The 24,604-nt window shown below is 52.3% G+C and overlaps 2 protein-coding genes across 39 annotated transcripts in view; one reads left to right on the plus strand and one right to left on the minus strand.

Moving 5' to 3' along the window:
- Positions 1-966: 966 nt before the first annotated feature.
- METTL23 (methyltransferase 23, arginine) overlaps positions 967-24,604 on the plus strand; it is a 144,307-nt gene continuing 120,669 nt past the window's right edge. For 8 of the 33 annotated variants that reach the window (XR_014257748.1, XR_014257749.1, XR_014257757.1 and 5 more), the window contains exons 1-4: positions 967-1,078; positions 1,636-1,767; positions 2,182-2,280; positions 3,805-4,114. The gene's annotated coding sequence lies outside the window, so the exon portion shown is untranslated. Of the gene's footprint in view, positions 1,079-1,635; positions 1,768-2,181; positions 2,281-3,804; positions 5,938-24,604 lie in introns of those variants that run through there. The other 25 variants (XR_014257772.1, XR_014257773.1, XR_014257774.1 and 22 more) reach the window with 8 other exon arrangements.
- Positions 5,971-22,867, minus strand: ST6GALNAC2 (ST6 N-acetylgalactosaminide alpha-2,6-sialyltransferase 2). 6 transcript variants are annotated; one of them, XM_082442705.1, is made up of 9 exons: positions 22,563-22,867; positions 18,393-18,453; positions 14,974-15,148; positions 14,097-14,265; positions 13,527-13,665; positions 11,888-11,991; positions 10,050-10,133; positions 8,631-8,730; positions 5,971-7,624 (listed from the first exon to the last, which is right to left on the minus strand). In XM_082442705.1, the coding sequence occupies exons 1-9, from the start codon at positions 22,850-22,852 to the stop codon at positions 7,457-7,459; spliced, it is 1,290 nt and encodes a 429-aa protein (XP_082298831.1). In that variant the 5' UTR covers positions 22,853-22,867; the 3' UTR covers positions 5,971-7,456. The 6 variants fall into 6 exon arrangements, 5 of the variants coding, with proteins under 5 accessions (XP_082298831.1, XP_082298830.1, XP_082298834.1 ...); XM_082442704.1 differs by having other exon boundaries at positions 10,050-10,250; XM_082442708.1 differs by lacking the exon at positions 22,563-22,867 and adding an exon at positions 22,324-22,556.

Below are 24,604 nucleotides of genomic sequence, written 5' to 3' on the forward strand. Positions count from 1 at the left end.
AGGGAGGCAAACATTAACAAATGTGGTAACTTGAAAATAAGTACCCACAGTGTATTACCATATACAGAACAATTTAATCCAGACTCAATGCCACTGAGATCACTGCTGAACGGCTGATGAGCATGGGGAGAAGGTAACGCAGAAAAGGCTTCGTGGTCTTGCAAGTTTAAACCAATTTCCAAATAGGTGTAAATTCTGGCTCTGACTCTAGTTGTTGTTTTGCCCTTTTGTTATTTCAAAAATGAAGCCGGGGTGATTACCTGAAAATCAACACTCAGGAGTAGCAGAGGGTATTACACTATTTCTCAGTTCTTTTCGTAATTTGATTATTTTTCCTTGTCGGAATTAAAGCCACACCCCAGCGGGGCGGCGGGACCTGCGGCGCGGGGATAAGCCCCTGGGTTAAGGGTAACTTAGAGCCCGGCCTAGCCCGTCGCTCTCGGGCGCCCTCTGCCGGCCGCACCCGTGCCCCACTGCTCTCGCCCCAACGAAGAGCAACTGAGCGGGACGTCGAACAATTCCCCGGGAATCTCCCTCCTCTTCGCTAACGCAGCCAACCACCCAAGACGAACTCGCCCCGCCCCAAATAAAATCCGCAGAGCAATTAAGAACGAAATCCGGCAGGGCCTCAGTTCCCTCAACCGTTCCTCTCGTGAAGTCCCCTCGAGTTTTCTGCGACCTCCACCGCCCACCCAGTCTCGGCCAGGGACACCCTGTTCACTCAATAGATAAATGACTTTGTGGCCGAAGCGACAGTCCATCTTCGTTTTCTAACGGCCGTGGTTCTATACAGAGCAGGCCTCCCACCCCGGGCTCTCTACTGTCCCTGGCGGCGGCCACCATTTAATCCCGGGTCCAGAGCCGCGCTGAGGACACGGCTGCCCCGCCACGGCAGCTGTTTGCACTACATTTCCCATCAGCCTTTTCTCAACAGCGCGAGAGTTCCGGCGAGACTGCCGCGAAGAACTTGCGCGCAGGCGCGAGCTTTCTCTCTTTTCGGGGCCGGTCTCGTGGCTGGAAGACATGGCGGCCTCAGGCTGGTCCGAGCTAGGCCAGCAACCTCGGACCTTTGGCGGCGGTAAGGCTGCGGAGGTGGGAAAACGGGGTCTTTGTTGACACGGCGCTAACACACTTGGCTGCCCCCTCCTCGAAGGAGAAATGGTGACGCTTAAGCCTGGTCTCCCCGCCAATAGGGTGGTTGGGAGGATTAGCTGAGATAACTGGGAAAACGCTTTCCAAAGGGCGCGAGTTTTCATTACTGAGGGGGGAGAGCCCAAGCCCACCTTGGCGTCGGAGCGGCCCTCCTAGGGGAGAGCGGCCCTTCCGTATTGCGCAGCTCCCGCGCCCCCCTCCCCGGCCTCGCAGACACCCATGTGCTGAGCTCGCAGCCCCAGCGGCCTTGCAGGTCCCCAGGTCTTTACACGGGGCAGACTGACAGGGACGGTTCTCAGTTCACTTCAGGGGTGTTAACGGCTGAATACTTCGCCTCCTCCTCGAGTGCCTTGAGGACGGCCCCAGTCAGTTTTTATGTAACTCCACAGATGGTAACCAATGGGATGGTAGACTTTGTTTGGAAAGCCGTAGGCCGTAGTTTTACAACGACCCTTAACATGCTCATGTTTTCGTTCCCCACAGGCCTTTGTTTGGCATCTGCAGAGACGGTGAGAAGCCGACGTGCACGTTGAAGCTTAAAACTAGCGAATGGAACCCTGAAATGAGTAAGAATGGATGCAGGCAAGACCTGGGTGGGCACCAGAAGTGGGAACGGTGAGATGGTGTGAAGGCCTACCACATCCCGCCCCCTCACACTCTGTTCTGAAGTTCAGCTCTGTGAATCCGGGTTGACACAGAGGTCCCGTTAGGGTCCTGCCTAGAATCCAGAGGTGAGGATGGTCTGAGCCAGTGTAATCGGGGCCACTAGGTGTCACTGAAATCGAAGTGGATGCCACTGCGTACAGGGGTGACAGGAAGACTTGGAAAATGAGGTTTGGTTGGCTGGGATTTAGAAATGTTTTGTTACTGGTTGAGCTGAGGATGATTTAAAGTTATCCCTGTCTGAAAGGACATCTTTTGTGAGGAGTTCTGACTTGCTGAGGCTCAACTTTTTTAAACACCATTCTTGAGAATATCTTAAGTTTGTTTCTGTGAGAATGAAGTGTGTTATGCATATTTCTCTTTTAGGTTAAAGATATTGGCTGTGGACTTGGAAAAAAGTCACATGAAAACCATCATCCAGAGGTACTGAGTGTGAGGATCTTCGTGATGAAATTTCTCTAAAAGGTAAGATTTTTTGCTCTTTCACAGAATTGCGTAGGTTATGATCCCTTTAAGTATTGGTCTGTTAGATTCCGAGATGTGTGGGTCTTCCAGGATTATTAGTGGCCGGATGAGAGAAGTGGTATGGAACTCTTTGCTAGATCCCTTGCCAAGCAGCCTCACAGGGTTTATTACAACCCTACGTGAGGTAGATATTTTCCCTGAGTTGCTACTGAGTAAGTAAAGGGAGACAATGAGTTCACTCATGCATAGTTACACGGCTAGGGTTTTTTTATTTTTTTTAAAGAACCATAAAAATATAGCTAATTGATTTTGGGAGGTAGGGGGTCGTTATTATTACTATTAAGCTTTTTTTTTTTTTTTTAATTTAGAAAATGTCACTGATTTAATGTCAGTTGTAAAGAGGTGTGTCTTAACCAGATTGTAACAAAATTACCGCAGCTTATTCCAAAAGAAACTATTAAGCTTTATTGAGGTATAGTTGAACAACTAGTTACTGAGTTAGGCCAGTGGTTCTCAACTAGGGGTCAGGGTGCGCTGGGACGCCCCGAAGTACCCTGCAGTGCGCAAGACAGCCCCCACGACAAAGAGCTACCCACCCAAAGCGTCGGTAGGTTGAAACCCCGTGTTAGACTAACTTGAGAGATCTAGACTCCAGTCTCAGCCTGTTACCAGGTGACTGCACCAGAGCCTTATTTCTTCAGTTTGTAAAAACAGGAATGGTGCGTCTCAAACCTGGCTGTGCACCTACAGCGGTTTGAAGTAGTACACACGTTCTTGGACCCCACCTCCGGCCGTGATGAGATGGCTCTGGAATGCAGCCCAAGAATCGTGTGTGGCCATTTAAGAGCGGGTACGGAGGAACAGTTAGATGATCTGATCTACTTTTAGCTCAGGGATTTTTATGACAGCAAGATTATAGTACTGGCTGTTTTTAAGTAGCTCTCAGGGCAGATCTATAATCCCTGTTTTAAAGCACTGAAAGCCACATGGTTGCTCTGCAGTATTGTTTTGCACACAGAGGTGAGTGAAGGAGAAATGACCTGGTTTGATGTCGATTCCTCTTGGCATCAGGTACCCTTTGTGCAGCTGGCCTTCAGTGGTCTGGCTGAAAGAAGTAATCTGCACTGTCTCAGGCATTTTACTGACACCAGAAAGACGCTGGAATATGTATGCCATACTTGGCTGCTAGACACTTTGTGCTAAGGGAGACCCTGGCTTTAAAAGGACAGGACCTGTCAGCGTGTCGGGTCTGGGCTGCTGGGTACAGCTGGGCACAGTGCTGCGGCCTGGCTGAGGGGTGGGCGCTGAGTCCATGATGATGTGAAGTTATCCCTGTCTGAAGGCAAAGAAAGGCCTTTCTGTGTGGAATTTGTATATCTGAGACTCAGTTTCCCAAGTCTGCTTTAGAGAAAATTTAGGCCTGGTTTCTTTGTTTTTTTAATGCTTGATTTAAAAGTGAGCTACCTGAGAGAGATTGTGTATATCTTCTTGAATAGGTTTTTCTTTGCAATTTCTCCTCGCCAGGTACAGTCTCAGCCTCAGTTTGAGGCCGAAAAGGATGCTCCAGAACAAGACGCTAACTGGCAGCAGTGCCGTTTCAGCTGCCCTGGACCCGAGGCGGAATTTCTCTCGTGTGTGTAATACAGAAGATCTTTGGAACAGGCTTGGGTGGAGTGTTCTTTTTGCTTCCCCTGTCCTGGCCTTTGAGTTGTGCTGAGTGACAGGGAGACTTTGACATAGGTTTGTTTTCTTCGCTAGGTGTCTGCAGTGAGTGAGACAGAATTGAACTGCTTTGCCTGAAGCAAGTGAGATGCTGATTCTTCTCCTGTTGTTTGTAAGCTTTCTCTTTCCATCTTACATGTCCCAAAGAAGCCCCACAAGCCTGTGATGGCTAGTTATCCCTGTCTGAAAGTCTCAACTGAGGGAAAACAATCTGTTCTGAGGCTTAAGGGGCTGGCCCTGTGCTCTTAAAAGAAGTTTAGGCTCTATAAGGGATCGCATTGAATGGACTCCAAAGGGAATTGTGCATACCCTGCCAAGACCCCAGTCCTAATGCATCACCCCTCTGCAGCTTGAAAACCAGTGGTGTGGCTGCCCTGTCACACTTTAGGCCCCTTGATTAATGGCTCTGAGGGCACAGGCTATAAGAGGTGGCAGAAATGGGCAAGTGGCCCAGATTTGGTTTATACTTTTATTGTGGAATGAAAGAGTGCTTGTCACATATTTCAAGAAAATGAATGCGCTGTTTGAAACAGACGGGAATGGCAGATGTATGCCAGCTGTGGCAGTGAGAACGCTTCAGGACTATCTGACCTCTTGCCCTTGCACCGTATCCTGACATTCAGGAAAGACGGTGTACAGTGGCACTAGGAGAGCGATTTGGTTTCCAGGTGCTTTGTTAACACCAGGGAGCTCTCCTGGCATTAGCTCAGCTCTGTCTGAATGGCATGGCTGGCATGTGAGCAAGAGAGTAGCAAAGTGGTGCTGGGCTTTGTTCCCATTTAAATGCCAGGCTTGAACCGGACACAGATTGCCTTTCTTTTCTGTTGAAGCTGGGAGGTGTGTGCAGCTCTTTATACGTAAGGTCACATATTTGTTCGGTCACCAAGGAAGCTATATTTGGAGTGAGGTTTAAAGAGCCTGAAAACCGGTCCAAGCAGCTTATAGCTGGAAGTAAAACAAAGCGAAAGGACGTGTTAGCAAGTGGGAAAGTCTACCTGCTGGGTTGTAGTCTGCTTCTGAGTGGACTTGACTGCTCTGTGGGACCCAAGTGAACCTGTAGGTTTGTTTCTGTTTTTGTTTTTTTAAGCTGCACCACACAGCTTGTGGGATCTTAAGGGCTTGAACCGTGGCCCTTGGCAGTGAGAGTGATGAGTCCTAACCACTGGACTGCCAGGGAATTCCCGAACCTGTAGGTTTGACTCCAGAGGGGGGTTGAATATAGATGTCGCCAGCACTTCATGGCTGCTCTTCACTGGTACTGGCCACTTGCCAGATTCTGCTCCCTCAGATCAGTCTCCCGAAAAGGAGAGTCATCTGGGACCTACCAGGCTGCACTGAATTGATCTGGTTGTGCCTTCCACACACACACACACGCACGCACACACACGCATAATGATTGACTGCTTAGAATGAGTTCCTCTAGGATTACCAATTTTTAAATTAGTTTTTTCTTTGAATTTAACCTTCAGTTTTGAGTCTCTTAGTTGGCTGCTGCATCAAATGATTCTTTGGGTTTATAGGTTGCCTCCCAGTGATGCCAGATGGGATCAGCACAGCCCCAGGTGCTAGTTGCTAATGCCTATAAAATACCACCCTCCCCCACCAAAGGAGAATCATTTAAGAGTTCTTTGGACTTCGTCTTCAAAAGTAGCCAAAGAATTCAAGTGACAGGGTATCCAAGAAAATTGTTTGCAGTTAGTGAAATTAGGGTATAAATAAGAACATTCAGAATACTACACACACAGTTTAGGTGATCTTGGTATAGTGGTGGGACAGCAGTGATTATAAAATTAAGTAATTAACGTGCGTGCTCTGTTGGGGGAGACTGAAGGGAAAGAGGTGTTCAGCCTAGAAAAACATTTCTCAGTGGATTTCCTATGAAGTCAATGTGTCTTGGGTTTAACTTTGAAACAAATTAAAAAATTTAAAAACTGACTAGCATTTGTGGATTTCAGATTGAGACCCATGTAAAAGCAATGTTTTATTCTGTGACTCAGCATATTCTTTTATAAGTGAAAGTTTCAGAGAAGAAGAGTTGCGGGTAACAGGATGCAATCAGATGTTTTGGTGTTTTTAAGTTTCCCACTAAATTGATCTTATACCCCTCTAACCGGTTGACAGGTTTTGGTAACTACAGATGTGATGGGAATAGGGAAAAATAAAGTATGGATAAAAATGGGTCCAGGCATTGGGAAGCTATGGTTTCTCAACTGGCTGCTTTAGAAAGCCTAAATGTCCATTCACTTAATCACGTCTCAATTTCTAAAGTAGCATTTTGGTTCATCACTCTTGTTAGGTGTGCTGATAGGATCATCCCTTCAAAGCCACAGACCCAAGGGCCAGGTTTTGGGCAGGGAGGCTCTTGCCTACCAGACCTGTGGAGACATCCCCCCGCCCCCTCCACTGCCTTGCCGGGTACGGTGTGTAGCAACATCAGACCAGACATCAGGACAGTAAATCCCAGGGTTTGCTTAAGGGGTAGTATGGTGATAACTCAGTTGGTTTACACTTCTAATAGAAGCCCATGTAATCTAAAATAAAACTGCCTATATCAAGTCAAATTATTGAAGCCATGATGTTCAGTGTCCGATAACGAGGGTTCATTACCCAGTAATGTCCTTTTGGTGACAAGGTGGTAATACATGTCCAGTGGGACTTTAATCAGAGGCCAGCAACCTTCTGCGTGGTTGACTCCCATCAAATACCAGAACCTTCCCGTGGTTCTTGAATTCTGAATTCTTTGTGCTAAGCACCCTGCATGATATACTACTTTACCCAACACACACAGACACAGTGGTTATCCACCATTTATGCAATTATCTAGTTTCAAATCACATTCTGCCTTTTGTGCTCCCACTTTATCCGGGGGCAGAAGTGTGTCGGTCCTGTTCTCAGCAAGGCTGTTCCGACATGTCCTTGAGTTGAACTGCTTTGGAGTTTGTGTGAAGCCGGACACGCTAGTGGGAGGATTTGGGCTGAGAAGCGTGCGTTTGCTTCTACTGCTGCTTGTTCTTTGTTAACTGAGAGACCCTGAGCCGCTCCACTGACCTCCTGGTCACTCCGTGCCACTACTGTCGTGGGAGCGCTCAGCTATGAAGGATGCGTGCCTCACGCTGGTGAGGGTCAGTCTCCCCTTGAGAGTGTTACCTTCGGCTTTAAAGACAAATCCAGCAGAGAGCAGTCCATTTTTTCTTGGCCAGGGTTGGGATGTCTGCCTCAGACCAGGGGAGAGTCTTCTTGGATGAGCTGAGGACAAGGTGAGGTGTCCCACAAAGAATAGGCTTCAGTGACAGTCACACATCCACTCGGTGTCCTCTGTAGGGAAGAAGGGGGGGGAGGGTCAAGGACAGTTGGAGCCCCTCTCAGGCTGAAAAGACCAGAAGGCAGCTTTGGCCACTTGAGGGGCCAAGGGCCTCAGCTTTGCAAAACCACAAAGGTCTTGGGTGCTTCAGGGTCAGCGCTGGTACAGCCAAAGGATGCCAGCCTTGTGCAGGTCCTTCCACAGGGTGGCTTCCAGGGACAGATCGTGGTTCACATAGAATATCAGTGGCTTCTTTATTCGTTCGAAATAGTGGTCAGAAAATTTCTGGTAGTTGCTTGTGATGAATCCATAGGCACTAACCTGGACAAGGACAGTCGTTGAGTTAGCATTTATTGCGCTTCCACTATGTGTAAAGTGACGTGAATTTAGAAAGCCATGTCCCCCCCTTCCCAGCTGCCTTGTGTTGTGTGAAGGTGAGGATAAACAGTTCCCGCCCACACTTTAATGCCCCGAACTGTGCTCTTTCTGCATTTTCTCACTCAGCCTTACAACAATCTTAGGTAGATATTGTCCCCATTTTACAAATGGGGAACAGGCTGAGAAAGGTAACCAAACATGTGTCCCCCGTCACAAGCTAGTAAGTAGCTGGGCTGGAATTTGAACTCAGGTCTGTGACACCAAAGCTGTGATCACTGTGCTCAAGACAGAGGCGGAAAGCCCCTTACCTCCTACTCTAACGGTGACTGCAGGCAAGAGCCTCCTGTTTAAAATGGGGGAAAAGGTGACCAGAGTCCAGTGGTGCTTGGCCTCAGTTCTTGTGCTGGCTTCAGTGTGGGTCACTGCCTTTTCTTGAAAACTGCTTCTCAGCCTCTGTCTCCGCGCACGTCACGTGGGCACCACCCCATCAAGAATGTCTCATACAGTGATTTCAGAGATTCCTTGTGTGGAAGGCTGCCCACCTCAGTTCTAGAATGTCCTCACAAAAAGATGTCTCTGCCCACTTTTGTTGAGAAGATTTTGCTTTCACAAGAGCAGTTGGATAAAATGTGTCTTAAATACCATATGGAGCAGCTGCCCTGGGGCAGAGGGGGTGTAAGAAGCCAGCCCAGGGGCAGGTGGCTGTGATTGGGAAGGCAAGGCTGGCACAGGGGACTGTCCTATAAGGGACCCTGAAGAGCACTTCTTCCATCCCATTCCCGAGACCAAGATCACTCCTGCAGCTGGGGCATCCTTACCCCACAGGATAGAGGCCCAGAGTCCCAGATCTGGGCTAGCAGGCCTCATGTAGGGGATATCATGGAGCGAATTAGGTTCCGTTCACACCTAACTCTGCTGCTGTGGGCTCCTGAGAGAGAAGCCCTCTTACCTGGTCACAGGCATGCAGTGCTGTCAGCAACATGAGGGCTCCAGTGCTAGGCATGTATAGGTCTCTGAATTTTGTGTTAATCCACTTGGATTTCAGAAACCTGGAATCAAAAAGAGCCATCAAGACTCAAGACTTTTGGTCTTGCACACTAGCTTGATGGTTGTGCCATTACACCAGTTCGGTTGGAAAACTGCAAAAATTTCCGGCCCTTCTACCCCAACCCATCCCCTATTTGGGAAAAGACCAAATGAACTATATGCAAAAATCTTTGGTTGAAATAACACCTTAGGTAACGGGGTGAGAAAGAGGAACAGGTCCTCCCAAAGGACTGCACGTGAGAGCCTTCCCCTTTCTCCCACTCTCTAGAAGCCTGAATCCAGTCTAACTCACCTTTCCTCTCGGCAACACCCTCCTGCACCACAGTGTCTAGGGCATAGGTGGCCTAGTTACTTAGGTGGAGACCTAAGCTTCTACCTCCAGACTTTGGCCAAGCAGGAGCCACGTATGAGGACAGCACACAGGTCCTGTGACTGGAGGCACTGGCGAGGTGATGCACGTGTGTGCACACGTACACACATTCAGAGACACCCAGAACAGTCCAAAAGTGAGGCCACAGTGTGGTGACCACAGGGCTTGACCTCAGCCCTGGATTCTCATCTAGGCTTTGCCAGGCAAATCGCCTAGCCTCTCAGCCGGGTCTTCCTCTGTCGAGTGGTCTTCGGTTTGCATCCCAGACCCACCTGCCACCCCTGGCCTGCTCTGTGTCTTAGGACGCCAGCCTCTGGGCTGTAGTAGGGTTTCTCAGCTGCAGCACTACTGTTACTTAGGGCCAGATAGTTGCTTGTTGCAGGGGCTGTCTTGTGCATTGTAGGATGATAAGCAGCCGCCCTGGCTTCTGCCCACTCGTGGCACTCACGCTTTCCTAGCGACAACCAAAAATGTCTCCAGACCAGGACAGTTGACCTGCCTCCTGCTGAGAACCACTGGCAGGAGGGGGGGTGGGGTTTGGGATCTGCGGGCAGGTGTTCCCCAGGCTCCTCCCCACGGTCTCCCGTGTTTGAGCTGTGTTCAGGCCTGAGAGTGATGACAGCTCGGTTTCTACCGGTCCCAATACAGCCCCACATCTGTGGTCCCCCTATGCCCGGCCTAAGCCTTTCTGAACATGCCTAGTAAGGAAACCTGATGAGTTCCCTCTCCATTTCCCATCTACCTTGACTGATAGAACACCACCTCCATCACGGTATAATATTCAAATAAAGTAGTAAGTGAAGCAGTATAAGTGCTTGGGGTGTCCTCGTACATGGCCCCCCTGTGGGTTTCATCCTTGGGGGGATAAAGCTGGTGCTGCCGGTGGGTGTGGAGCCGGGGGTGGGGGGGGGAGGAGCAGTTCTTCCCAGCACCACCCCTACCCCCACCTACCTCTCTGTCAGGTAGCTGATGAAGTCTGGATGGAGTAGCTTGAATTTGCTGGCGGAGGCTTCTGGTCCAAAATAGGTCTGAGGCCTAGGACCCACGATAGAAGTGGACAGAGCGGCCGGTGCCGTCGTACGGCCCGTTGGGGAGTGAGGAGAGGGGAAAGGCACCGGGACGGTGGCGGTGTGTGGACCGGTAGGAGCGGGGCTGGGCGTAGTAGCGGGAGAAGGGGGTGTAGAAGGTGGCGGGCAGCACCGTGGGGACCACGTGCGGCTTCCCGCCCACCAGGACCTCCAAGGGCGGGGTGTACGTGAGAGAGGAGGGGGGTGTGAACAGAGCGGGAGGAGTCGGGTAGGAGCAGTTGACCGGGTGGTGGGGAGGGGGTGGGAGGAGAGGGAAGTAGAGAGACGCAGGGGGGGCTCGCTCTCGGTTCTGGGAGGGGCAGGGGAAGGAGCAGGGGAAGCACTGGTTTTGGGGGAGTGGTGAGGTAGGAGGCTGGAAGAAGGGGGGCTCCTTCAGGAAGCGGGGCACATAGGGGGCAATGTAGAGCGAGATGCCCCGAATGGGCCCGATGTAGGAAGCCGAGGGTGCAGGGCTGTGGGACGGGGACGGGGCGCCGGGCACAGGGGGGGTTTGGGAAGAGTTTCGAGAGAGAGATTTTAAGCCAGATTGGGAGGGAGATTTGGAGGTGGGTGGAGTGACGTTTTGGGCAGACCCTCGAGGCTGGACATGAGGGCTAGGGGTCAGGGAGGAAGCCCGGGAAGAGGGCTGTGAGGCATTTGGGGTGGCAGGGTGAGAGGGGGGACGGGAGGAAGACCCCCGGGTGGGGGACGGGGAAGGGGCTGAGCCACCGGTGCTGGCGTAGGGCTGCTGGTTGGTGTGGTTGGATCGGGACTGGGTAGGGGACTGGGTAGGGGACGGATTAGGGGTAGGGGAGGGGGAGCTCATTGGTGTTGGGGAGGCTTATGTCCGCCCGATGTCTTTGAGCCAGCCCCCCAAGAGCCAGTCCCGCCCCGGGTCACAAAGCCCACCCTCATGACCAGGTGCAGCATTGTGAGCTCTTGCAAGGGATTGTTAGGTAATCACGAGGTGGGTGGGGCACAGGGCAGGGCTGGTGGAGCCAGCCTGGCCTCTGAGGGCTTAACCCCCAAGGAGGCCTCAGAAGCTGCTCTTTCACGGTGGGTGAGATGTCCTGGGGCCACCGAGATAGGAGGCGGGTCTTTGTCACGGGGGTGGCGCAGATTTCTAAGAACCTGACTCAGGGACAAGAAATCGTCTCAGCACCACAGGGAGAAGGTTTAGATGAGGCCAGGACATGGTTCAAAAGAGCCAGACACAGGCCTGCTGCCCAGGAAGGTGGGGGAGAAAAGACAGAGGGCCCTTTGTTCCCACTTCACCGGACACTGGACCCACGTCGCCTGCTCTTCCATTTCACGGCAGTCTTGGGAGGGTGCCCGCCAGGAGGAATGGAATGGATACTGGCCCCCACTCTTGGTTTCTAGACACAGTGTGCTCAAACAGGACAGCAGAGCCAGCTGTGGACAGGTCCTGCGGCTGCCACTGGCTGGGTGGCTGGGTTGTTTGTGGGGACAGCAGCCTGAAGCTGAGGGGCCAGGCCTGCCTGCTCAGAAAGGAGCCCCTTGAACCTACAGCCTGCCTTGTCAGGAGGGTCCCTGGGGACCGGCAGCGTTACCTAGGCTTTCCTGGGGGTAGGAAAAAAGAGCTTAATCTTCTAATGCTCTGTTGAATTCTTGGGGATTTTCTTGCCGCCTTCACCCACCTTTCCCATCCGACAGTGGACCCTGGGAGCATTACCATGCCCTGCCCCCTGCTTGGCTGCTCACCTGTCCCCTTTATCGGGGCCCTCAGGGACAGGCACACCTAGAATGGCCGATCTCAGCATCACGTAGTCGCGGATGTCTGAGGGGATGAAGATATAGCGCAGGTCCTGTCGGAGTGACAGAGAAACCAGCCGCAGTGGGAACGAGACCACGCCAAGATCCTACTCAGAGTGGACGGCTCTGCACCCAGTCTGTGCCCTGACGGGAGCATTTCCCTTTTATGCCTGTAATTCCCACTTTCAGGTACCCTGGTGGTTTCAGTACTCAAATCCTTTGATACTCTTCCCTTCAAGAAGCGATGCTTAATTGCCATCCCCTTGAGTGTGGGCTGGACTTCGTGACTAATGAACAAAATTTTCCTAATGCGTAGAAAAAAGTGGAAGTAAGGAAGGGTATGTGACCTTGGAAAGTGGGTCATAAAAGGCACTGGAGCTTCCTTGCTCTCTGGGATTGCTCACTCTGGGGGGAGCAAGGGCTATGAGGGAGCCATCTCAGCTCCGGCCGGAGGCAGGCCTGAGGACTGCAGCCCCTGCCAATCCTGACTGGGAGACCCTGAGCCAAAACCACTCCACTGAGCTGCTCCTGAATTCCTGACCCATGAAAACTGTGAGATGATCAGTGCTTGTTGTTTAAAGCTACTAGGTTTGGGGGTAGTTTGTCATGCAGTTATAGATAATGCCTACAGGTTCTGTGGCTACACCAGAAATGGAGCTGTCCCATTTTCTGTCACGAGCTGAAAGAGGCCTCGGCGCACAGACACTGTGGCTAGGACACCCCTGAATTCCCTGGTCAGAGAAGGAAGCGTCTAGAAACTCAAACCACTCCTATTGAGCATCCCAGAACCCTTATCGTGGGACTTCCCCGCTGCATGTGGTAACCAGCCCACTCTAGAAGGGAAGCACTGTGTTACAGCAACTAGCTGTGGTTGAAAGAACCTGGAAGCGGCAGACAGACTCAGATTCCAGTTCTCCTGCTCCGAAGCTGGGGCTCTGGGCATGTTTTCCTCAACTGCTCTGAACCTCAGCTTCCTGCACGGTCTGCTGTGAGCCCTCAGGAGGGCACACATCATTCTTCCAGTGGGCAGCGTGAGAAATGGAAACAACCCTAGCACTGCGGTCAGAGGGGCCTGGATTTTGATGATTCTGGCTGGGTGGTGGCCTTGGACACACTGCCCTCTGGAAAGGGGCTGCTGTGATGCCTGTATCCGGCGCTGGGAAGGGGGGAGGCGCTCAGTAAATACCCTCCCACTGTGTGTAGCGTGAGCTCTGGGTGGGGGGGAGTCTGGATTTGAATCCAGCCCCACCGCTGCTTTACTGACTGAAGGGGCCCTGAGCCTTAGTCTCCTCACCAGTAAGAGAGGGCTGGCGTGGCCTCTGTAAGTGCCTGGCACTCCATAGGCTTTCAGTCAATATTATCCATTCGTGTTCCACCCCAGAGTTGTCCTGAGCCACCTGAAACCACAGGGCGCCCCTGCCCAGATCCACCCCTTCAGTGGCTCCATTGCGGGGGCCCAAGACCCTGGCACAGCCTCTCTATGCCCTGGGCTGGGGCTTGGGAACCCTGTGGCCCACCCCTCAGACGCGGGTTGGGAAACAGTGGCACCGACTGTCAGTGACAACGGTGTGCCCATGAGCAGCCTCACCTGTCCCTGCGGCACAGAGGTGAAGCCCAGGTTTGAGTAGGAGATGAGGGAGTTCTTCATTGTGTTGACAGTGAAACCGTAGAAGGAGGTCTTGGTGCCCACGTCATTCTCAAAGCCTTTGATCACAGCACCATTGAGTCTGGTCCAAACAGAGGCCCATCAGCCTGCTTGTGGCTACACGATGCTGCGTGTTTACTTCCATCCCCAGGGGGCCTCGCCTGTCCCTGTTCCATCTCCAGGGTTCTGTCGCTCCCTCTGCCCACAGCAGCCCCAGTGCCCGGTCACTAGCCCTATCCCCACAGCTCGGGACCTGAAGGGATGCCCTGTGAAGTGGACAAAGCTGACCCTGGCAGCTCCTTCCTCCTGGGTCCCCTTAGCCGACCACACCCTCACTCATCTTCAGGGCCTGTTTCCGTAATGCCTTTGTCCGTTCCTGTCTGCCCATTACAAGTGCTGAGCTGCCTGAGGCCACTGCTGCCTTGGCCCCTGCCCTCACCTGTGGTGCTCCCCCGGGGGCTGGCTGGGGATCAGCTCCTCTCCTGCTTCCTCCCTGGCCCCTGCCCCACATACCTGAACACGTAGTCATGGGCATCGATGTTCTGACCCTGGCGGGAACCATTCAGAATGCCTCCGTTACCCACCACGGCACACCGGATGCAGCCCGGAAGCAGCTCCCTGGAGACGGTAAACAGCCTGGTGCTCTCAGAGCCATTCAGGAGGCTCAGGGTGGAGGCGATGGCTGTGGGTGTGGGACAGGGTGGGGCACCACGAGGGGTCACATGGGTCATTGGGGCTTTCCCAAGACTTCCTGGCTCCCCACCTGCCCGAGGCCTGACACCAGCCCCTCTCCAGAGGCACAGAGGGTGGAGGACAATGAAATGCCAGTGGGAAGAGGGTGGTGGAGCAGGGGGTTTGGCTGTGCCCTCAGTCATCTCAAGCACTCAGATACCAGTCCTCCCAGGACTGTGTGTATTCCCAAAGAAAATAATCAGAGGCATGGTGGGGTGGGGGCATATTTAACGTGGAGGGGGCTCTGGGCGGTTTCCCACAGCAGCAACCATCCGCAGGCTGTTTGAGACCCCACAGCCGCTGTCCTCGGCCGCCTTTGGACACTGGCATCTTTCACACTAGCGAAGCCCCAGGATGGTGAGAGCCGCTTGCAGGGGCAGCAAGGGCCGTCTCCTGGACCCTGTGGTGCTTGTAGAGATGGGGGGGGGGGGAGGAGTGAAAGCTTATAGAGTGCCAGCCCAGTGCATAGAGAGGCTGTGCCAGGGTCTGTGCCAGGGAAGTCAGGAGTCGCACAGCAGGGTGTCGAGCCCTGAGGCCCGCCTGGGAGGAAGAGGCAGGGGGTCCACATCTTGGTGCTGTGAGGGAGGAGAGGCCCATTCTGCACCAAGGCCAAAAGCAGGAGCAATGGACTAGTTGAGGCCAGAGGGCCGCAGGTTACCTTGGCTGGAGAGCCCCTGCCAGCCATAGGGGGCTTTGTGCCGGCTCAGGCTGTCCCAGAGCTCCTGGGTGAAGAGGTTCCCTGACAGCAACACTGGAATGGAGAGATCAAACAGATCCCGGAAGTGAGGGTGCCGTCGAATGGCGAGAGAAAGTGAGTGTCGACAGGGCAGGTTCTGTGGGTGAGAAGAGACGAGGGCTGTTTCTGGGGGTTGGGGTGGGTAGGAGCCACCAGAGGGCTGGGAGGAAGTGCTGTCCTTCTCCCTCCAGACTTGGGCAACCCCCAGATCTGCAGGCCCAGGTGGCCTGTAGTGCAGCAGCCCAGTGGGGGTGAGAGAGCTTTCTGGATTTACCCTGCCCAGCCCTTCTCCTGGGTTCCACATCTCTCAGGCCTGATGGCTCTGGCCTCCTACAACTTCACCTCACACTTGGGGGGAACTTTGAGGCATTTTCCCACAAATGGGTAAGACCTGCCTGCCCTGTGGTGGAGGAGGTCCAGCCTGGGCTTAGGAATCCGTCAGCCTGGATCCAAATCCCAGCTCTGGCAGTCCTTGCCGTAGGATTCATGCTGGGAAGGTTTATGACATGTTTCTGCCAGTCGGTGCCTATACTGAATTGAAGAGTGTCCCCTCCCCCAATTCATGTCTGCCCAGAACCTCAGAATGTGACCTTATTTGGAAATAGGGTCTTTGCAGATGTAATTGGTAAGATGAGGTCATACTGTATTAAGGTGGGCCCTAAATTCAATGAGTGGTATCCTCATAAGAAGGCATGTGCTGATGGGGGCAGAGATTGAGTGATGCAGTTACAAGCCAAGAAACACCTGGAGCCTCCAGACGCTGTAAGAGGCCAGGAGGGATTCTTCCCTAGAGCCTTCAGAGGGAGGCTGGCCCTGCTGACACCTTGATTTCAGACATCTGCCCTCTAGAACTGTGAGAGAATCCATTTCTCTTGTTTTAAGCCACCCAGTTTGTGGTAGTTTGTTCCAGCTGCCATAGAAAGCCCTCCAGGGCCTCTGCACACAGCGACCTTGAAGGAGGGCAGTGTACCAAAAAGGCCTCAACTCCATCTGCCTGCAGCCCCCATGTCAGAATCCTGAACAGCCTGGGCTTGGGTGGAGCTGTTCTTCCCACTGAAGGGGGCTCTTTGTTAAGCCGTTGGTTTGATCAAAGGACAATGCAGGAAAGAGCTGTACAGTCATTTCTGCTATTATGTGACATATGAGTGCTTAAAAACCATTATGCAAAATTGTGCAACCAAAACCACAGGGCTTTTGGGAAAAGGGATTAGCAGCGCAACACTCAAAAAACTTGATCAGTGATGCATAAAATAAGGAAGAACGTAGGTAAGATAGAAGCAGTTTTACACACATTCGCTGGTTAAGAAATATATAAGTACTACTAAAACTATGGCACTTGACCTTGGAAAAGACTTGACATTTGCTTGGGGATGTGGGTGTCGGAAGGGTGGCAGCGTGGGAGTTTTCGTGAAGTGGTGGAAAGCCGGTTATAACATATGCGATGAAGCAGATGGCTATCTGAAGTGTGCGTTGTGTGTGCCTTTTGTGTATTCCTACATGGCTCCCTTTGGTTGAGTGTGGTTTTCTGCATTTACCAGCGTTCTTGCTGACAAAATCACTGATAAACACACACGAAATTTGAATTATGCTCATATTGTTTACTAATATAGCAGTCTTTATGGAACAAATTCATGTTTTCAAAGCAAGCATTAAGCCGAACTGACAGCACTAATTTCACTACTGTTCGGTTTATCATAGGGATGTTTTCCAGTGCCTTCTTTACGAGGCTCCAAGAGAAAAATCTTCAGGTCTCTGTATCTGGAAAGGCTGCACTTTCCTTGGGCAACTGGCTTGCTTTTTATCTCATGGACAGGGTGGCAAACTTTCCTTCTTTGCTGTGGCCACTAGGAAGCTAAGAGCCGGATATACAGCCCATCTCTTACACCCGGTGGCATATTTTTCATGCACTTATCTGATGTTGTCTACTTTTCCTCCCTTTATTTTTCCTTTACCTGCTTCTTCATTTTATTCTTTTTTTTTTTTTTTTGCCATGTCATATGTGTCCGAAAGCCACCTCAAATCCTTTTTTTAAATGAGGTGGGGAAATATGTCAATTAGCACCAAGCAGCTCAAGGTGAAAAGGACTTTAGGAAAAGTAAAGGTGACCTGACCAAGCGCTTATAAGACCCTTGAGGCCTCTCTTCAGCCCGCTGGCCAAGTGTCCACCAGGCCTCTGTTCTCAGGAAGGGGTCCCCATCACCTGCCCAGGGCTGCTTACTCTGTCTCTGACTGCTCAGCAGTCACTAAGTCTTGCATGGGGTGAAATCTTGCTCCCTGAGGCTTCAGTTAACAATTTCCAGTCTCTCGGGCATTAAAAACAACTCTTAAACCCGAATCAAGCCAGAATTACCCAGTCATCACCCCTCCCAACCGCAGCACGCAGAGGGGGAGAGGCCGTATTGCTCAGTGGTTCAGAGCCAGGCTCTGGGGTCGAATGAGAGGCTCGAACCCCTGTACCACCTCTTCTCCATGAGTGACCTTAACCTTTCTGTGCCTCATTTTACTCATCTGTAAAACTGCCTCACAGGCTTGCAATGAGGCTTAAGTGAGAGAACTCACGTAAAATGCTTGAGACGGCCTTTCAGGCCACAGTCAGCGTGATCTGTTACAGAGCAGGGCCCGGAAGTTCTCAAACATCTTCCCAGGGCTTGGTGTTTACTTCATGGTGAGCAGTTTAAATGTGACTTTTACAGTTAAAAGACATTTTGAGGAGTAGAATGTAAAAGTCACAGGACTTTTTTTTTTTTTTTTTTAGTTGTTCAGCAGTTTAAATTTTATTGACCTCCTGGTTTTTTAAAAAAAGTTAAATTTAAGGTCACACCTCTAAGTTCGATGCATTATATACAGATCGTGCAGAGTATGACTATGAAGAGATACAAATTAGTCCACGCCGAAAAAGATTTACTAGGGTACAGAATCATTTTCATAAATACATATAAAATTCTTGTGAGGATAGAAGAGGACTGACTCTTCAGGTTTTCTGAGACACTTTTCAAAGTGACTCAAGGCACAAAATGTGCACTATTGAGTCACAGGACTTTTAAAGATAAATCAAGACTTCCCAGAACTTTTCAGCTGGCTACACCCCAAGGAGTAAATATGGAGTCACCCTTCTCTGCTGTTGGGGTGCAGGGAACCCCAGTGGTCAGGTCTGAGGAGCCCTGACTGGCTGGCCGCTCAGTTCTGTGCTTCCTTTGGGGGAATGGTGGGGGCGTGGGTTCCAGAGTGCTCCCGCCCAGCAGGCTCATGAGAATGTTCTCATTCGTGCTTTTCTTACCCCTTTTCCCTGAGTGCTAACTTGAGAATGTGAGAAACCGCCACAGGGTAGCTGGCCCCAGTACCTTTCTCGTCCTAGAATTCGATGCCTTGGGTCCAAAGAAAGCTCGAGACGATGTGATGTTCCTGGGGGAGAAGGCAGAAGTAAAGCAGGGGTCTCACCTGCCCCTGGAACCTGCTGTCTAGCTCTGTTAGCTCTGGGGGCTGACAGTCCATCAGGGTCTGATTGTTTCTTCTGTGCTCTGATTCTTGCCCATCTCTCTCTCTTTGGGCACACAAAATACTGTCCTATTATTATGTTCTACCCAGAAACCAAGAAATAAAGAAGCCCCTTGGCAAGCAGCTGAAATGTGGAATGTATAGGAACAGTGAGGTGGTGGTTAAGAGATGAAAATATAAAATAGGAAAGATTGCCAGGCCCCTGGGATTGTGACCATCTGAGGGGTCTCCCTGCCAAAAGGCCCCAGAAACAGGTGTTAGATCCCAGGTGCCTTGGGCGCCCTTCACCTGGTGAAGGGCATGGGTCTGAAGCCTGACTCCGTGGATTTGTATCCCAGGATCTCTGGAAGCTACTGAACTTCTCGGAACCTCAGTCTGTGTGTCTGTTCAGCTGGGATAATCATATAGGTGTAAAGATAATCACATTGAGACAGGCTGGGACCTGGGGGCCTTTGCTGCAGTGCTTGCACGTGGACAAACGACCCCTTGAGCCACAGAATGCAAAGAAACTATAAGGGACTAAAAACAGCTGGGTGCATGTGCAATTGGGGCAAATTATGAACAACAAGATACAAAAAGACCAAAAACTCAGCAAAAGCAGGGTGTCCAGCAAAAGCAGGATACTGCACATGTACCCTGCACAGGGTACCACCAAGGGGGTGGGCAGACCACCTAAGCCACCCCTCTGGCCCAACCCCTGGACCCATTCCTACTGTCACCCAGTATAAGGATCCAACTCGCCCCCCCCCCCAACCCAGGGAGCAAGCAAGGGAACCTGTTACTTGTTTTCGCTTCCCCCTACTGCAGCAGGGGCCCCAATAAAGCCTTGCCTGAATTGTTGGGAGGTGCAAACACAGAATCTATGTTATCTTACATAAAAAGTGTCCTCTAAATATTAGCTATTGTTACCTAAAGGGCAAAGGGAAAGGACCTTGTGACAGTCTCTATGACACTGTCCCTTGTGGAAGGGGCTAAGTTACTGGCCCACCCCACCTCCTGGGTGCTAGGTGGTCCCTGAACCAGGGCACAGGACAAACACAAAGGAAGGAATAGGAGCCCCTATCTATTCAAGAGGGTGGTCAGGCTGCTCCCAGACTCCTACCCCCTCCCCTATAGCCACCAGGGAGCAGGTGGGGAGGATTTTTGAATCAGTGGGGGTTTTTTTTGTTTTTGTTTTTTAAATATTTTAACTTATGTATTCATTTGGCTATGCTGGGTCTTAGTTGCGGCATGCGAACTCTTAGTTGCAGTATGTGGGATCTAGTTCCCTGACCAGGGATCGAACCCAGGTCCCCTGCATTGGGAGCGCAGAGTCTTAGCCACTGGACCACCAGGGAAGTCCCGGATCAGCGGTTTTGAGGGAAACAGAGGCCTCTTGCTTCTAGGTGCCAAAGACAGCTTGAGCCACAAGGGAGCCTGTGACCTGCCTGCCTTCAGGTTTGTGAAAGACCATGGAGGAGCAGGCCAGGAAAAGCAGGGCGATCCCTTCCCCCACCTGTCTCTTTTGCCCCAGACAGGCCGCCTACATAATTCTGTAGTTCCTCTTGAGGAACTGGGACTGTGGTGCTCAGCCTAGGTGGCCTTCGAGAATCCTAGGGAGCTTGTGAAGGGCACCGGTGCCCCATCCCTGAACTCTGACCTGATTGTTCTGGGCCTCAGGTGATCTAACTCCCACTCCCCCACTCACCCCTCCCTCCCCAGTGATTCTAACATGCAGCCAGGCTTGGAACCTGATGGAGGAACTGCTGAATTGGTGGAATAGAGACAGAAGGGACAGAGTTGTGGGGTGGGGATGGGGAGCCCCTCAATTCAGTTTTGCTGCTCTGAATTGCCCCAGCCTCAGGGAGGCCTGCTCCTCTCCCCAGAGAACCCCTTATGCTCACAGACTTTCCCCAGCCCCTCCCACTCCGGAATCCATGGGCATTTCCACACCAGCCTGGGAGCTGGGAAGGAGTGGGGAAGGGGCCAGCCCAGCTCACCCGCACCCCTATGGAAAGTTTAACCAGCCCGAGGAGAAGGGAGGTCGATGTTGTGCAGTTTTTCATAACACTAAATTTACTCAGCTTAGATCACATTCTTAGGAATTCTTCGCTCTAAAATAGCCTTTTCTTTTACAAAATAATGTTGACAGTAGATGGTAACTGGCAGGTTACTGGCGTCCTGTAGCTATCCTCACCCCCTCCTCCAGAAAAAAACAAGTCTAGAAATCCCAAGCCCACGAACTACTGATTCAGATTCTTCTGTGAGTAAATTCCTGAACCGATTCCACTCTCCAACCTGCAAGGAGAGCCCCGTCTCGGGTGTGGTAGGCCTGGTCCCAGGGCCTTGCTTCCCTGGACTCTCCACTGTAGCCAGCCAGGTAGGTCCGTTTTTGGTCCCCAGTTGGGGAGGTCGCACAGCCTGCAGTCCCCACCCAGACTTCCATCCCACCTGCCACCCTGCTTATCCACCTCTTACCGAGACTGAGTCTGGACCTGGCCCCTGGGGTTTAGTTACAGCACAGACATCACCAAAACAACAAGGATACGGACAGGTTCTTGGGTTGTACTAGATTTTTAAAAGATGAAAGATCTTTAAAAAAAGCTTTGTTGAGGTGTAATGGATGTTCAGCAAACCTCATATTTAGAGTGGTATTACTTTCAACAGATGTTCAAATGTGTTTCAAAACATCCTTACATAAAACTGACAAGGATCCCCTTTCTTAATACCCTCAATATTCTCAGTCCTTCTGCTTATGCAATTTCTCACTCCAGGGAGATGAAGTAACTTCAGGTTTTGCCTGCTAGAGCACCTTTTGTTCTAAAGGGACTGGACTCGTAGTCAGTGGCAAGGGTGTTTCATATTGTTTTGCAGCTTTGGGTGCCCTCTGACATTGTTTCCTGAGAGCACACACTAATTTTGATTTCATTCCCTTATCCCTGGAGCAAGGTTTAGTAAGGACTGTGCCGGTGGGAAAGCGCTGGGAAGGGAAAGCCAGGCCCCGGAGGCCTCAGAAATCCAGACTCTGGGCACAGCTCGGTCCACCTTCCAGAAGTAAAGCTAAATCCTTTTGAGCCTTCTTCAGTAACTGGAACCATCACCTACCAAAGGCAGGCTCTCAGATTTCTCCTCCTGGGGCACAAATGAAAGAAAGGTGCCCAGGGTCGGCGAAAGGGAGTGGAGCGCAGGAGGAGGCTCAGGGAGGGGAACTTGGATGGAGCCCAGGATGGGCCCCTGTTCGCCGATCGCGCCCGATTGCGCCCAGACGGTGCTTATCAAAATAAGAAACGGAGCAGAGAGCCGGGAGTTAAGGGAGCCGGGCGTGGGGAGGGCGGGGACCACAGCTAGAGGAAGAGGCGACCCGCCGCAGCCTGGCTGAGGAGCCCGGCCAAGTCTGAACCGGGAGACTTGGATCCCTGCCCCCAAGGAGAGCCTGAAAAAAACGTGACGTTAGCGAGGGACAATGGGTGGCAAAAACGGGACTGTTTTTTAAAAGATTCAGGTGTCCTAGCCAAATCTGGACAATAGAAAGGGTTTCTACTCAGGGCCGGAGGGAAGTAAGCGTAAGGCTGTCGGGAGCGGATCGCCGGTGCGCAAGGGGCGAAGCTACTCTCGGACCCCGGCAGAGGCTGTGGGCCCCCGGCAGCACGAGTTTAACGCCGGGGTGGAGGCTCTGGGGACAAAGGGCCGCAGCCCGAGTGCCCGCGGCAAGCCACTCCGGAGGGCGGCCCAGCCGTGAGCTGGGCGCCCTGCGCGTCCCCTGCGCCCGCCAGACAGGTCCCGCGTGGCAGCCCATACCTGGCTCCGGTCAGGGGCCCCAGGTACGACTCCACCGCCGAGGAGTACAGGGCGACGAGGATCCCCGAGCAGACAACCACGAACAGGAGCAGCAGCCAGAAGAGCGGGCCGCGCGGGAGCCCCATGCAGCCCCGGCCCGCGGGCGTCCCGTCGGCCGCAGTCCCGGGCGGAGGGGAGAGGCCCGGGTGTGCCGCGCCGGACTCCCGGAGTCGGCTGCCCGGCCCCCCCCCGCCGCTCACTCTTCTGCCCGCGCCGCGCCTCCGGACGTCGCCGCACCCTCGGGGCCTGCGCGACGGGTCCCAGAGGGGAGAATGAAGCGCCGGCGCCGGGAACTGCCCTCTCCCCGCCGGCGCCCAGCCCGGGGACACCGCGAGCCGCGGTTGGGCAGGGCGCTTCCCGGTACCTTCAAGGGCGTGTGCGCGCGGTCCGGGGGCTGCGGGACGCGGGGAGACGCCGCCACCTGCCGCGTGGGCTGCGCACTGCGCCCTCGGGGGCCTCGGCTCGCGGCTTCCCGACGCCCGAGGCCCATGGGAGGGGCGGCGAGGATGGAGGAGCAAACGCTGACAGCTCAGACCCTGGGTGGAGCTGGAGGGGGTGAGGTAGGGAGCCTGCCGGGGTGGGACGGGTGGGGGAGCTGAGGCTGTTCATCCCCCTCATTTGGTGACTGGCCGGGGCCCTCAATCGCACTGCGTTCCTGTTACAAACCGAGGCCAACCTGGAGATCTCAGCAGTCCAGAGACACCTGAAGGGTGTAGCAGGGGATCCGGTGTCAGCAGGAAGGGCTGGGGAAGCTCGGGCACTCATGCTCTGGAAGCAGAGCCCTTCCAGGGAGTGAACAGTAGGTGACATAGTGTATTCTCCAGTGGGCCACGTCCTGGCCTCAGAAACCTGTGAAATACCCCAGACACCCCCCCGTCCCCCGCCCCAACTATCAGAACCTGCAATGACAGGGACCTTGTCCCTTTCCACTGGCTTTCTGCTCTCCCCTGTTCTTCATGTATGGGAGCAGGTCTGGGTGCAGCAACAGGTATCTGTCCAATTGCAGAGCTTCCCGGAAAGCTTCCTGGAACCTCTGCTCGTGGGCAGGAATGGGTCCTTCAGGCTCAGTTCTCACAATTCAAAAAAATGCTGCACCTTGCCACCCTGCTGATGGACACTACTTAGAATTGATGGTTTCAAGTCTTTTCCTTTAATCTTTATGGTTTTCAATCGCCAAAATCCCTGTGCATGTTACTTATCCCTTGATCAGCACCTTCTCCCATTTCTTCAGTGGTTGATAAAACATCAGACATCTCTCTAAGCCCCCCAATTGCAAACCTATCCCTCTCTCTCGTGACAGCCTCACCTCCTTCATGAAGAAGGGGAATCACTATCGCATACATACGAACGAGTCACCTACATACAAACAAGTTCTGTTCGGAGAGTGTGTTCTAAGTCCAGTTTGTTTTGTAAGTCTAACAAAGTTAGCCTAGGTACCCAACTAACACAATCGGCTATATAGTACTGTACTGTAATAGGTTTATAATACTTTTCACACAAATAATACATAAAAAACAAACACAAAAAATAAAACATTTTTAATCTTACAGTACGGTACCTTGTAAAGTACAGTAGTACCAGCTACATCACCACTGCTTTTACACTTGCTTCTGGACATCCTGGGTTTGAAACAAAGATACTGTACTACTGTACTCTATACAGCACTGTACAGTAAAGTACACAAAAGCACAACCACTTGTAGAGGATGCACGCACGTGACAATGTACGCCAGACACATAAACTAACTTACGTGATTGGACATGCAAACGCATGTTCGCATCTTTGAAAGTTTGCAACTTGACGGTTTGTATGTAATGTCTTCAACTTTCCATCTTCACACCTACAAACTTGGCCCCCACCACAGTCCAGCTTCCACCTGCGTGGACTCCAGCCTCAAGCTGGCGAGGGCTCTCCTCCCGTGTGGTGTTGACCCTCCAACCATCTGTGTTAAGGATTTGGATCCACCTCCAGTGCCTGAAAAGCAATACCCCGCTCAGACCAGAGTCTCCCATCCACCATGTGGGGTTCTCCTTCCTGTCGGCAGCTTGCAGTCTCTCCACCCCTCCTCTGTCTCCCAACAGATCAGCCCTCTCCCTGAAGCTTTCTTTCCTATCCAGCCGGGACCCGGGGAGTCATAACCTAAAAGCTACTGTCTCATCGTAACCCAGATTCTCTTGTCTTCCTGGCTTTCCGCCCAGCAGAACTCCAACCTGGATTCACACTCTGATCTGCCTGTGCAGTG

This window comes from Balaenoptera physalus (genome assembly GCF_965194825.1).
Source record: "Balaenoptera physalus genome assembly, chromosome: 20".
Classification (NCBI taxonomy): Eukaryota; Metazoa; Chordata; class Mammalia; order Artiodactyla; family Balaenopteridae; genus Balaenoptera; species Balaenoptera physalus.

What these genes read in the sequence shown, in the direction of transcription:
- ST6GALNAC2 (XM_082442704.1), bottom strand. Translation starts at nt 22,852, where the DNA reads ATGGGCCTCGGGCGTCGGGAAGCCGCGAGCCGAGGCCCCCGAGGGCGC. An exon ending in GCAGGGGCTCTCCAGCCAAG is followed by an intron (nt 14,266 to 14,973) that starts GTAACCTGCGGC and finishes CCACACCCACAG; the next exon opens with CCATCGCCTCCACCCTGAGC. An exon ending in GCCCATGACTACGTGTTCAG is followed by an intron (nt 13,666 to 14,096) that starts GTATGTGGGGCA and finishes TGTTTGGACCAG; the next exon opens with ACTCAATGGTGCTGTGATCA.